At 44.1% G+C, this 12,575-nt stretch overlaps 1 protein-coding gene, 1 long non-coding RNA gene and 1 pseudogene across 3 annotated transcripts in view; 2 read left to right on the top strand and 1 right to left on the bottom strand.

The window, feature by feature from the left end:
• LOC120603491 (uncharacterized) overlaps positions 1-8,874 on the bottom strand; it is a 28,614-nt gene extending 19,740 nt beyond the window's left edge. Inside the window, exon 1 of the long non-coding RNA XR_005653026.1 lies at positions 8,671-8,874. This is a non-coding gene — a long non-coding RNA (uncharacterized LOC120603491). The remainder of the gene's footprint in view (positions 1-8,670) is intronic.
• LOC120604036 (uncharacterized) lies at positions 3,495-3,613 on the top strand (annotated as a pseudogene).
• A 51-nt stretch (positions 8,875-8,925) lies between the features above and the next one.
• Positions 8,926-12,575, top strand: part of PSMF1 (proteasome inhibitor subunit 1) — a 31,717-nt gene continuing 28,067 nt past the window's right edge. For both annotated transcript variants that reach the window (XM_039863948.1, XM_039863947.1), the window contains exon 1: positions 8,926-9,201. In XM_039863948.1, the coding sequence (XP_039719882.1) occupies positions 9,073-9,201 (129 nt within the window). In that variant the 5' untranslated portion in view covers positions 8,926-9,072. The remainder of the gene's footprint in view (positions 9,202-12,575) is intronic.

The following is a 12,575-nucleotide window of genomic DNA, read 5'->3' as shown; positions in this document are numbered from 1 at the left end:
GGATAAAGAGCAGGTTCTAGAAACCTTGGCAAGTCACTCAATCTCAAGGGAGCAAGGCTGCAGCATTACAATTGGTGGTATCTTTAATTCCTTGAAGTTCTAAAGAACAGTCCAGGTTTATATGGTGGCCCACTTCTGTTCCTTCCTAGATCTCTCCACTGAGAAACTTGCCCAAGGTCATACTACTTGTAAGTGATGGAACCAGGACTTGAATCCAGGAAGTATGACCTTGTATGCTGCAGTCAGTTTTCAAGACCTGGACTTAAACCCAAGTTTGTTCTTCTCAACTGTGTGATCCTGGCCAAGTTACTTAACCTCTCTGAGCTACTTAACCGCTCATGAAGTAGTTAAGAAAACTGAATTAGATAATGAAAGCCAAGTGCCAGAGATGCATGGTAAATCCCCAATAAATTGCAGCTGTTGTCCAAGGCCTCATTATCGCAAATAATGAGCTATTACTAAGGAGCCCCTGGCATGTGTCAGGCACTGTGGGAGGCATATTAGTGACATCATCTCCAGAAATTCTCCCAATAATCCCTGGAGAAATACCATCATAATCCTTATTTGAACAATGTAAGTCATTTGCCCAAAGTTACACAGAGAATAAGCAATGAGGCTGCAATGAGGCTGAGATGTAAACCCAGGTTGCTTGACTCCAAGACCTAAACTCTGTACAATTGCTAATTTATTCACTAATTCAACAAGTATTTATTGGGCACCTACTATGTATGCCAGGCACTGTTCTAGGACTTAGAAGGTATGGCTGTGAATCAAAAAGACCCAAATACCTGTGCACATGAAGCTCATGTTTTAGTTAGGGGAGCTTCAGGCAAAACTTCTAGCCTTTCAAGGTGAGACTCATTGCCCATCTCACCTGCCTAACCAAGGTGGGGCAAGTGCCTGATAGGGCTTTGGGGCTGGAGCTGGACATAACTGGAGTGGGGGCAGGAGAAAGGATTAGGACCAAGTCTATGAAAAGATGCATACAAAGATATCTATTGAGGGAAGGTAGAGGTTGCAGGAAGGACAATGGCCTCAGAAATGAGAAGAGTTGACCTTCTGTATCCCCTGGGACTTGGGTTTTCTGAGGACTACCTCTCCCTGGGATCAATGATGCCCAGAGCTAAAAGCAGATATTTCCATGAATAAAGATTGTGACTGCATTGAGGGACAGAGCCTGCTGAGGGTCCCCCAGTCTAGGGCTTCCCTGAACCTCCTAGTAGAAGTTCGGATAAAGGAAATATGCACCTCATTTTGCATGGCTGCCCTCAGTGGGCATTTGGGTGGGCCTGGGCGCCCTCTTGTGGCTTCCCTTGTCCACATGAGCCCTCCATGCGTCCCTGTGGTTGGAGGGGCTTCCCATGCAAAGATCATTTCTCTCTCCCTAGTCTGGACCCTTTCCCTATTCCTAGCCTTTCATAACTCCAGCCAAAGCCTGGAAAATCCCAATCACAGCTTTCTCACCTTTTCCTGCATAGACCTCAAATATAAAGCTTGGGCACCTACAAGCTCTTGTGATGCCATCAGGGGCAGTCGTGTGGTGCTGTAGCACATTGGCATACCATCTGGTTAAAATTCTGCCTTTGTCGGTTAGGAGCAATTATACAATGTTGCTGTGCATTTTATTAGTTTAAAAATGAGGGTCATAACAGTGTCTGCTTTAAAGAGTTGTGGAGATTAAAGGAGGTAATACTCACTGTCCAATTTGTCTGTTAAAGCCTCAAAACCATCCCTGTTTGCCAACCCCCACCCGGCTCACACACGCACCTTCTAAGCCTCTCTCCAAGACTGCAGGTGCTTGAAGCCTGACATTTTCCAGAAAGACTTTGCCTGCAGGGTTCTGGTTTAGATCCAGCCAACAGGAGGCAGCAGAGACACATCGCTTCTGCAATAGCAGTGGCAGAATCCAGAGTTTCAGGGTTCAGGTTTTGAACACTGCCTCAGGACAAGAGGTAGCTGTGATCATTGCTGGTGCGCTTTCCTGCAATTCTTGCAACTTCCAAACTCTCTGAAAGCTGACTCTAGCCTAATCTTTACATTCCAACTCGCCCAGTGATTTTGTAAGCACCAAAATTTTCATATTAAATCCCTTCCTGCTAGATTTGGAGCAACCAGCACTCTCATTCATTGCTCATGTGAGTATAAAATGGTACAAACACTTGTGAAAACACATTTGGCAGTTTCTTACAAACATACACTACTGCCACGTGACCCAGCAATCTCACTCTAGAAATTTATCCAAGACTAATGAAAACATATGTGCTACACCAAGACATGAATGTTTACGGTAGCATTATTTATAATCATCTCAAACTGGAAATAACCCAAATGTCTATCAAGAAGGGAACAGAGAAGCTGTGGTACATTCATACAATGGAATATTACTCACAAATAAAAAGGAAGGAACTGATACACAGGACAACATATATAAACTTCAGTCATGCTGATGAATAAAAAAACTCAGAAACAAAAGTATATAGTTTATGAGTCAGCCATTGAGGAGTGCCAGTCTCTCTTCAAGAAAGAAACTGCCAATCAGCTGTGGGGTATGAAGTTCAGCAACAGCTTCCAGCAGTAGTACCTTTAGGATAACGCTGAGGCCATGCTCTTCACAGCAGTCCACCCAGTGACAGGGCACAAAGGGAGTACAGAGGGACACCTTGCCACTTCTGCCCAGCATGGGAGTCTATGGGAATCTTTGTTCCAGGGCCTCATATTGGCCTGGCTGAGACTTTATCAGAACTGCACTGAAGCCTGAGGCTCCTAGGCTCCTAATGTTCCTCTCGCACAGGTGTCAGACCTGCATCATGGTGCGAAAGTCCTCTCTACCTACTACTGTTCCTTCCCCCACCCCGTTTTTACAAGTCTTATCTGTAGTAAACCTCTAGCACTACTAACTCCATCCTGACATCTGCTTTTCAGGGCCCCCAACCAACATACATATTTAATTTTAAGAAATTTCAAGAAGCCAAATTAATCTATAGAGACAGAAAGCAGATCAGTGGTTACCTGGGCCAGATATTGGAGAGACTGACTGCAGAGAAGCATGAGGAAACATTTTAGAGTGATGTCAATCATCTTGATTGTCATGGTGGTTACACTGGTTTGTACGTTTGTCAAAACTTATCAAAGTGTAAAATTAAAATGGGTGATTTTATTGTATGTAAGTTATACTTCAATAAAAATAGTTTTTTAAAAAATCACTGCTTTATAGAAAAATCTAGAGTGTATGGTGGTTATGGGACTGTGTACATTTGTCAAAACAAAATTATACACTAAAAAGGAGGATTCATACTATGTATAAATTATACCATTATGTAAAAATAATGAATTGGGAAACTAATTTTTATTGATTATCATGTGGTTATTACTTAAAAGAGTTTTGTCATATAGATGAGGGAATGCTCCATTGGAGGATTCAAACGTCCTGATTTCAAAATTTACTACAAAGCTACAGTAATCAAAAGAGCCTGGCTAGAATAAAGACAGATATAGTCTATGGCCATGCCGCCCTGAACACACCCAATCCCATCTGATCTCGGAAGCTAAGCAGGGTCAGGCTTGATTAGTACTTGGATGGGAGACCACCTAGAAAGACCAGATGCTGTAGGCGTAAAAATAAATAAAATTAACTAACTAACTAACTAACTAAATAAATAAATAAAGATAGACATAGACATATAACAATGGAACAGAAATAAACCCTATCATATAAGGTCAAATGATTTTTGACAAGGATGCCAAGACCATTCATGGGGAAAGGACAGTCTTTACAACAAATGGTGATAGGAAAACTGGATATCCACATGCAAAAGAATGAAGATGGACCCCTAACTCACACCATACACAAAAATGAACTCAAAATGGATCAAAGTCCTAAATGTAAGACCTAAAACTATAAAAATGTTAGAAGAAAACATAGAGTAAAAACTTCATGACATTGGATTTGACAGCGATTTCCTAGATCTGACACCAAAAGCACAGGTAACAAATTAAAAATAAACAACTTGAACTTGACAAAAATTAAAAACTTTTGTACATCTAAGGACACTATCGACAAAGTAAAAAGGCAACCCACAAAATGAGGGAATATATTTGCAAATCATATATCTGATAGGAGATTAATACACAGAATATACAGAGAACTCTTGAAATTCCACCAAAAATTCAAAAGCTATGAAAGGAACACTACAAAACTGATAAAAGAAATCAAAGAAAAATTAACTAAAAGGAGAGATATTCCATGTTCATGGATAGTAAGACTCAATATTTTTAAGATGTCAGGTCTTCTAAACTTGATTTATGAATCTCGGTGAAAATCCCAACAAATTATTTTATGAATATTGACATACTTACTCTAAAGTTTAAATTCAGAAGCAAAAGACCCCGAAGAGTAAATATTATACTGAAGGAGAAGGACAAAGTTAGAGGACTGACATTACCTGACTTCAAAACTTACTATATAGCTACAATAATCAAGACAGTGTGGTATTGGTGAAAGGATAAAGAGATCGATGGAACAGAATAGAGACCTTAGAAATAGACCCAAATAAATATGGTCAACTAATCTTTCACAAAGGAGTAAAGGCATTATAATAAAAAACAATATTCTGGAACAGCTGGACATCCACATGCAAAAAAAAAAAAAAAAAAGAATCTGGACACAAACCTCACATCCTTCACAAAATCAACTCAAAATGAATCACAGACCTAAGTATAGAATTCAAAATATAAAGCTCCTAGAAGAAAACATAGGAGAAAATGTAGATGACCTGGGGTATGGTGATGACTTTTTAGTAAATAACAGCTGTTGGCAAGGATGTGGAGAAAGGGGAACACTTGTGCATTGTTGGTGGGAATGTAAAATGGTACAGCCACTGTGGAAAACAGTATGGCGATTCCTCAAAAACTTTAAAATAGAATTACAATTGATTTAGCAATTCTCCTTCCAAAGAATTGAAAGCAGAGTCTTGAACAGATAGTTATTCATCCATGCTCACAGCAGCATTAGTTGCAATAAGCCAAGTGTCCATCAACAGATGAGTGAATAAACAAAATGTGATAAATACAGATATAAATATTCCATCGTGGATATATATTGAAATATGGATGGATATACATATAGACAATGAATATTATTAAGCCTTAGAAAGGAAGAAATTCTGACACATGCTACAACATAGATGAACCCTGAAGACAATATGCTGTGAAATAAGCCAGTCACAAAAAGACAAATACCATGTGATTCCATTTATACAAGGTATCTAGATTAGTCAAAACTTTAGAGACAGAAAGTAGAAGGGTAGTTGCCAGGGACTGGGAGGAGGGAGGAATGGGAAGCTATTGTTTAATGGGTACAGAGTTTCAGTTTTACAAGATAAAAAGAGTTCTGAAGATGGATGGCGGTGGTAATCGTAGCACAACAATGTAAATGTATTTAATACTATTCAACTGTACACTTTTAATGGTTAAGACAGTTAAATTTCATATTATCGCAATAAAAAAATCTTTCAAAAAACAAATGGGGTGATAGTAAAGTTATATTATTTAAAAGAGAGTTATCTCCTCCAGGTGTCAACTATGCTGGGCACCCCACTGACAAGGGGAATGAAAAGTCTTGGGTTCCAGTTAGTATTGAACAATATTAATCATGGAGAGCTTCCTGGAGGAGGTGAAGTAGTCAGACTGATGTTAGGCAAAAGGAACAGAAGGATTCCAGTGGTAAATGATTCTACCTCAGTGCCCGTCTGGGCCCTGGCCTTTAGCTCACCTCTCCACAGTTTCCAGAGAGACAGTTTCCAGGGAGCTTGGAATACTCACATTGCTGTCACTTGGCAACCAGGAACTTGTGGCTACAGCCACCTGCCATGTTCTTTCCATCATCATGGGCCCTCATCTCTGGCATGAGCTCTGCATTGCCCAGGCAGTGGGGGCTTAGCTAGGGAGGCACCTTCCACCTGCTTCCCTTCTTAGCTACTCGCAGGCCACACAGGGACAACTGAGAATTTTGTTGATACAGGTAAGTTCTCAGGAAGTGGTGGATGGACCAGGAGCAGATGCAGACACTCTCCAGCCCCAGGGGACCCTCCCATTTGTTCCTATCCATAGAGGACCCTGGAGACCCTGGGGTGCAGGGTTGATGGAACACAGACCTGGCCCTCAGGGGACTCACAGCCTAGTGCAAGAAAAAAACCCCGCCTCATTCTTTCAGTAGACAGATACTAGTGCCTACTCTGTGCTGGCTGCTGAGCCACAAGCTCTCAAAGGCATGGATCACCCTTAGTAGGGATTGGGACATAGCAGATGCCACTATGCCCCGCTCACTCCAGCACTCACCTCTAAGAACCAAAGGCTGCTTTCTCTAAACTCTGCTATTCTCTGCCTGAGGGCTTTTCATGCCCCCAGAAGGAGCCCTCAACCTGTGGCAGACAGGGAGAAATACCCCAGTTCCTTTGCTCAATTGGGACAACTCTGAGACATGTCCTACACTGCCTCCCAGAGTTGCCAGGCAGAACCAAGTTCCAGGTGCCTAGAGGTAACACCTTGGCTTGATCATTTAACACCTATTGGTAACACCTTGGCTTGATCATTTAACACCTATTGCCTTCCTTTGTCTCACATCCCCGTTCCCTTATTGCTATTTTCTGGAATCAGCTCCCAAATAAATCACTCAAATCCTCTGGATCCCTAGCCTGAATTAGCTGCGCCCTTAGGCTTGCACAGTCCTCCAAGCGCCTCTGTCATGACAGTTTTCACACTGGGTTACCTTTGTCTAATTTTTATTTTTTTTAACACTAGACAGTGAGTTCCATAGTGGCTGAAACTACAGTTTTTTCATCTGGACCTGGCTCACAGTAGGCACTTAGGAATAAGGCTGCCACTAGGTGGGCACCTTTGTGCAGTACAGACTGTAACACTATCTATGGAAACCCAGCCTGTGGAGGTTTAGTGAATGAATGAATGAATGAATGAATGAATTGGTGGAATTTTCCATAACTGGGGAAGGAAACTGCAAGCAAAAAAGACAGAGCAAGCGAAAGCAGGGATGCCTGAAAGTACTTCTTGGTAGAAAGAGCAAACAGCTTTTTTCCATGGCCACCAGCTTTAGCACCACCCAGAGTGCAGTAAACATGCTTGAACTCCATATCAAACCTGCTCAGCTAGAATCTCTGCAGGTGGGATTCAAGAATCTGGGCATCCCAGGGGAACTCCAGGAACACAAAATTTGCAGAGATATAGGGTCAGATAACAAAGTGAGTGGTAGACTGCAAAGGGGTGAGTCTAGCCCAGGTGGGTTAATCTCAGGCCAATGATTCATTCGTTCATCATCATTCATTCATTCTGTACATATATATTGAGCCGGGAAGGCATTCACGCATACCTGTGCACAAGACAGACACAGTCCCTGCCTGCTCCCTTGTCAAGTCTAGTAGGAAGACAGTCATTAACCAAACAAACAAATACCTAATATAGAGTCGGGTTATGATAAGTGTCAGGGAAGCCCTCTGCTGAGGCTAGTAGGAGGTGGGGGAAAGGAGTCACTTCAAAAGAAGGACTCCTACCCATGCTGATGTTTGGGGAAGGAGCACTCCAGGCACAGCCAACAGTACGTGCAAAGGCCTGGAGAACAATGTGTGGAAGAGGGAGAAGGGTAGGAAGCTACGGTAATAGTCCAAGTACAAGATGCTAGAAGATCAGACCGGGATGGAGGCAGTAAGGTGGCAGGAAGTGATTAGATTCAGAATATATTTTGCGAGTAAAGTTCACTAGCTTTGCTGTTGTATCAGATGTGGGTGTGAGAGAAGACAGGAGTCAAAATTATTGCAGCCAAGAATGCAGGTGATGAGGGGAGAGCTGGAAGAGATGATGTTAGAAAGAGGTAAGGGGGGGGGGTAGGGGGCACAGACTTTATGCAGATTCCTAAAGACCATGGAGAGGACTTTACTTTTCCTTTGAGTGTGATGGGAGCCCCAGGAGGGTTTTGAGTAGAGGAGGGATGTGATCTGACTTGTGTTCTAACAGAATCTCTAGTTGCAGAGTGAGAACAGACTTTAGGGAGGAAGAGATGGAGTAGGGCATTTCAGAGGCTGGTGCAGGCATCTAAATGAGGTTTGAAGGTGGCTTGCAGCAGGGTGCTGACAGAGATGAGAAACTAAATTTATTTTTGTAAAAACAGTAAGTGGATTTCGAGAAACTTGTCGAAGAAATAGTAGGTGGTAAAAATCATGGAAACAGGCAAAACAAAAAACAAAAAACAAAAACAAAAACAACAGCGACTGAAATTTGGTAGTGGATCAGGAGCTCCAGCTCTGCGGCTGGCAGCTGTGTCTTTTAGGGAGAAATGGTTTCAACTCTCTGAGCTGGTTTTGTCATCTGCAAAATGGGGATGACAATGGAATATAACTCATAGAATTATTATTAGGGTGATGTAAAGATTTTGGCACAGGATCTAGCACACAATATTTAATAAAACGTGCCATCTCTGCTACTCCGTTCACCCAACTGTAAAATGGGGATATCATTAATACTAAACTTAAAGGTTGGGATGTGAAGAATAAATAAACGAATAAAAGAAAAGCTTTTCGAGTAATGTGGCACGTAGCAAGCTCTGTATATGAGCCAATTATTATTATTATGAATATATTTCAGCCATATTTCTTAAACTCTTACCCTACTAGCATAAGCCCATCCCATTCTGTGGGCAGGCAGTCTGGCTCAACGCTCCAGGAGGACGCAACACGCAGCCTGCAGTGGTCTTGCTAGCAACCCGGGAAGAGGTGATTCCAGCTTTGAAGGGCAGCTCGACCAGGAGCCACATTCGCGCGCTGCTGGCGGAACCTTTACGCGTCACGCTCGGGTTTCAGCCCCGGCGCGCTCGCTCAGCTGCCCCGGCCTTTAGAGCTACTTCCGGCGGCCGCGCCCCCACCCCTGGGCGTCTCCATTTTGACGGCGAGCAGAGACGCGGCGGGGACGAGTGGAGTATCGGAGTGGCGTCATCAGTACTCGGAGGGCCAGATCGGCTCACGGCACTTCCTTATTTCCTTCCTTTGTCCGCAGAAGCCGGAGGCGCATATGGCGGGCTTGGAGGTATTGTTTGCGTCGGCGGCGCCGTCTATCACCTGCGCGCAGGACGCGCTCGTCTGCTTCCTGCACTGGGAAGTGGTGACGCACGGCTACTACAGCTTGGGTGCCGGCGACCAGGTAGGTACCGCCACGGAGACAGTTCGGGGCCCGGGTGGAGAGGGTAAGGTGTCCTCTGCTCAAACCCATAGGACCGAAGGCCTGGTCTAGAGCGTCTGACCTTTCCCCCTCCCAATTCCGTAACCTCGGGTTCACGACACCAATGATATGGTAGTCTATGGGTTGGGGTTGTGCTCTACTGTTCCAGCTCAGCCCAAAGCCCCTCACAATACAGCTGACACACGATTGAAAATCCTTGGTTGGAAACTCAATTCAGCTCAGCCTAGCAGTCTCCCAGACCGGGATTATGTGGAGCTGGCACCTGACGGGTATAGTTACCCTGTGCATTCCTCACCTACCTGAATGAAGTCCACTAAGCTCCTTCGCACGCAGTGGGGGGTGGGGAGCTGTATTCAGTACTGCTCTCATACTGTACTCTAGCCTCCTCCAGATAACTGAATCCAAGCACAGGTATAGGGGTGAGCTTTACCTACTCAGCCCCTGTCAAGGGTCCAGTGCATCCCACTCATCGCTGTCATCCCCAATTCGGGGCTCTGGGAAACAGGCATATACACACATACACCCTGGGTGTTTAAGGGCCAGGTAAGGTTTCCTCCCCACAGCTGTCCTTACAGGACCAGGCCCTCCTGCTCTCCCATCCTCAGGCTCTGCCTCTTGGTGGTGTGGGGGGGCGGGGTAGGGGGGAGCTTGTCATCCCTACAGAGCCTGGGACTTCTAGGCCCAGCCTACCTCACTAATTCATTTCCCTTCTACTCCATCAGAGAAAATATCCTTCAGCCACAGTCACCATGTACACACACTCACAACTCCAAGCATTCCCCTCACTGTCACTTTCTTCTCACTCTCAGAACCCAGACCAGCCTTGGGGAGCAGGGCACCTCACCCCTTGCATCTTAAGTAAGATTTTAACCTTATTCTCCAACTGCTTCAGTTTTCAAACTCCCTAATCCTTGTCTAGTTTCTCAGATATACATCTATAGTCTTAATTTTTCCTCTCCTGACAAAGAGTTTTAGGGATCCCTCCTCAAAGATGGATTACACATCCTAAGTACTTGGGGCCAGATACTCCCTCACCCTAATCCCTTGCCGCTCCATTCCTCTGTTTCTTAGAATTAGTGACCAAGATCACCCTCTCACACTCTGCCCTCAGCAATAGAAATCAGAAACACAAGAACTCATAGATTTCTGTCTTTTCTTGAGACTTCAGATATACACTCAGCACCCCCCTTCCCCACCTCCAGGCTCACACTTAATCCCTTGTGTGGTCTATGAGACTGAAGATAAGGCTGGAAAAGAAGGGCCAGTCTTTCACATATACACACCTGGAAACAGGAACCATTTCTTCCCCCTGGATGCCTCTGTTCCTGGCCTTTCTAGTCTCCCTGCACTCTGCCCACTTACCTTGCCTTTCATTATTTTAGACTCTGCGACCAAGTAGAGACAAGGCCTCCATTCACAAGTGTCAGGCTTCCCCTATCAGTGTATAGCCTCTCCAACAGAAATCTTATGTCTACGTACTTGCCCCACTCCAGCTTTCTAATATTTAACAACTCTCACTTGCCCCAGTCATTTTATTTTTCCTGGGAAGTTCTCCCAGGAACCCGTAGGATGTGCAGGAGACAGTGGAGTGGGAGAGAAGAATAAGATTGGGTCCTGACATTGGAGCTTCCCATCGCCCCTTGCACTGTCCTTCAGATCTGACACGTCTGTTCTATTCTCTGCCCCTCTTCACATATTTCACTCACCTTATATACTTCCAGCGAGCGACTACTATTCAGACACACTGTCAGAACCTCTTCCTCTGGGAACAGGAACGCGTTACACAGGGCCTGCTTGACTCCTTTCTTTTCTCCCCATTCTACAGATCCATATCAACACTACAAATCTACACCCACCACTCATTCCCTCTCACATCCTGTCAGCGACTCTGTCACTTTGACAGCTTAGGGACATCAGTTCATGTAGGTTATTGCCTCCTTCCAGTCAGCATCCCCTTTCCATACTCCGGGCCCAGAAATTTTCAGGTGAAATGTGCAGAAAGAATACGATCTTATTTTAATACTGGTTTTAAAAAAATAAATGAAAGATCCTTAACTAATTTCCAAAAGTCCGTCTGGCTCCACTCTGTTCATGGGTTGAGTTCATGCAGACCAGAAAAAGATGCTACCTCCAGACATCATAGGGAAGGCCAGGGAGAGTGGGGATAAGGCTTTTGTAAGGCATTGTCCACTGCCCATATGTCTACCCAAGTACTAAATCATGTATACCCCTGAAAGAACAGGTGTTTGTGTTGCACACTAGAGTGTATTTTTGCTTCTCTTTGCCCTGTCTTTTAAGTGCCATTCGAGCTCAGGTTGCACCTGTCCTCCTCTCACTGCTGCTGAGTCTACTTTCATTCAGAGTTAAAGCCATTTGGAGAGGCATCTTTCCTATTAATTTATTTAAGAGAAGGTTTAATTTTCTGGCCTGGGACCAGAAGACTCAGCAGAGACCAGTAGTGTCTGCCAACTGCAGGGTATGTGTATGTTGCCTCCTGCTCCCCGCCTTTCTGTGAGTGATAAGAGAGTGAGGAAGGTCCTGAAAGTATATACGTATTTGATCATATAATATTTTGGCAGTTAAATAAAAATTTCAATTGTCTGCTTTTCCCTTTGATTTTGTTTCCTCTGGTACAGGGGAATTGTGTACATAAAACTCGATTAGGAGACCAGTTAAGCCAGCCATTGGCTTCAATAAAAATCCAGTATTTAAATTTGGATTTCTTTCTTGAAGTCAGCACCATGCTTCATAAGAGCTTTACAGCTCTGTCAGGTGGTTTAGGTGGCAGGGGGAATAGAGGTGGCCATGGACTCAAGGTAAAGAATTTTGTTTTATGTTGTAGGAATCTAAGGATTACAATGAAAGAAAATGCCCAAAATGATGTTAGAGTTTCTTTGGGTGCATTTTAGCCCAGAGGCGCTGCGATGAACTCATGACCACTAAAGAATGTTTCCAGTCTCAGGAGTTTGCCTAAGGGGAAAACTATATTTGCTTTTTGGGAGCCAGTCTGGTAGACCTGGCTGGGAAAAAATTTTCTCCAGAGCAACCAGAAGCTCTGAATGCCAAACCCAGTCTGTGCCTGACTTACTGTCAACTCAAAGTTTTCATTCCAGGAAGTTAAACTACACAACCATTCACTTTGGCTACTTTCCAATTGTAGCTTGCTGGGAGGCCCGATATTTAATGTCAGGGCCTGGAGGGCAGTTGAATGCCATGTTTGGCCTGATATCTCCAGTCAGTCTCCTTCAGTCCCACTTGTTTTCCCCATATCAGGGCTGCCCTTGGGCTGGGGAACGTTGGTTCCACTGCAGTGAGAAGCACCAGAATTCTCTCTT

This window comes from Pteropus medius, unplaced genomic scaffold (assembly GCF_902729225.1).
Source record: "Pteropus medius unplaced genomic scaffold, Ma_sr-lr_union100, whole genome shotgun sequence".
Classification (NCBI taxonomy): domain Eukaryota; kingdom Metazoa; phylum Chordata; class Mammalia; order Chiroptera; family Pteropodidae; genus Pteropus; species Pteropus medius.
The sequence above is the reverse complement of the archived record's forward strand: the minus strand, read 5'-3'. Positions and strand labels throughout refer to the sequence as shown.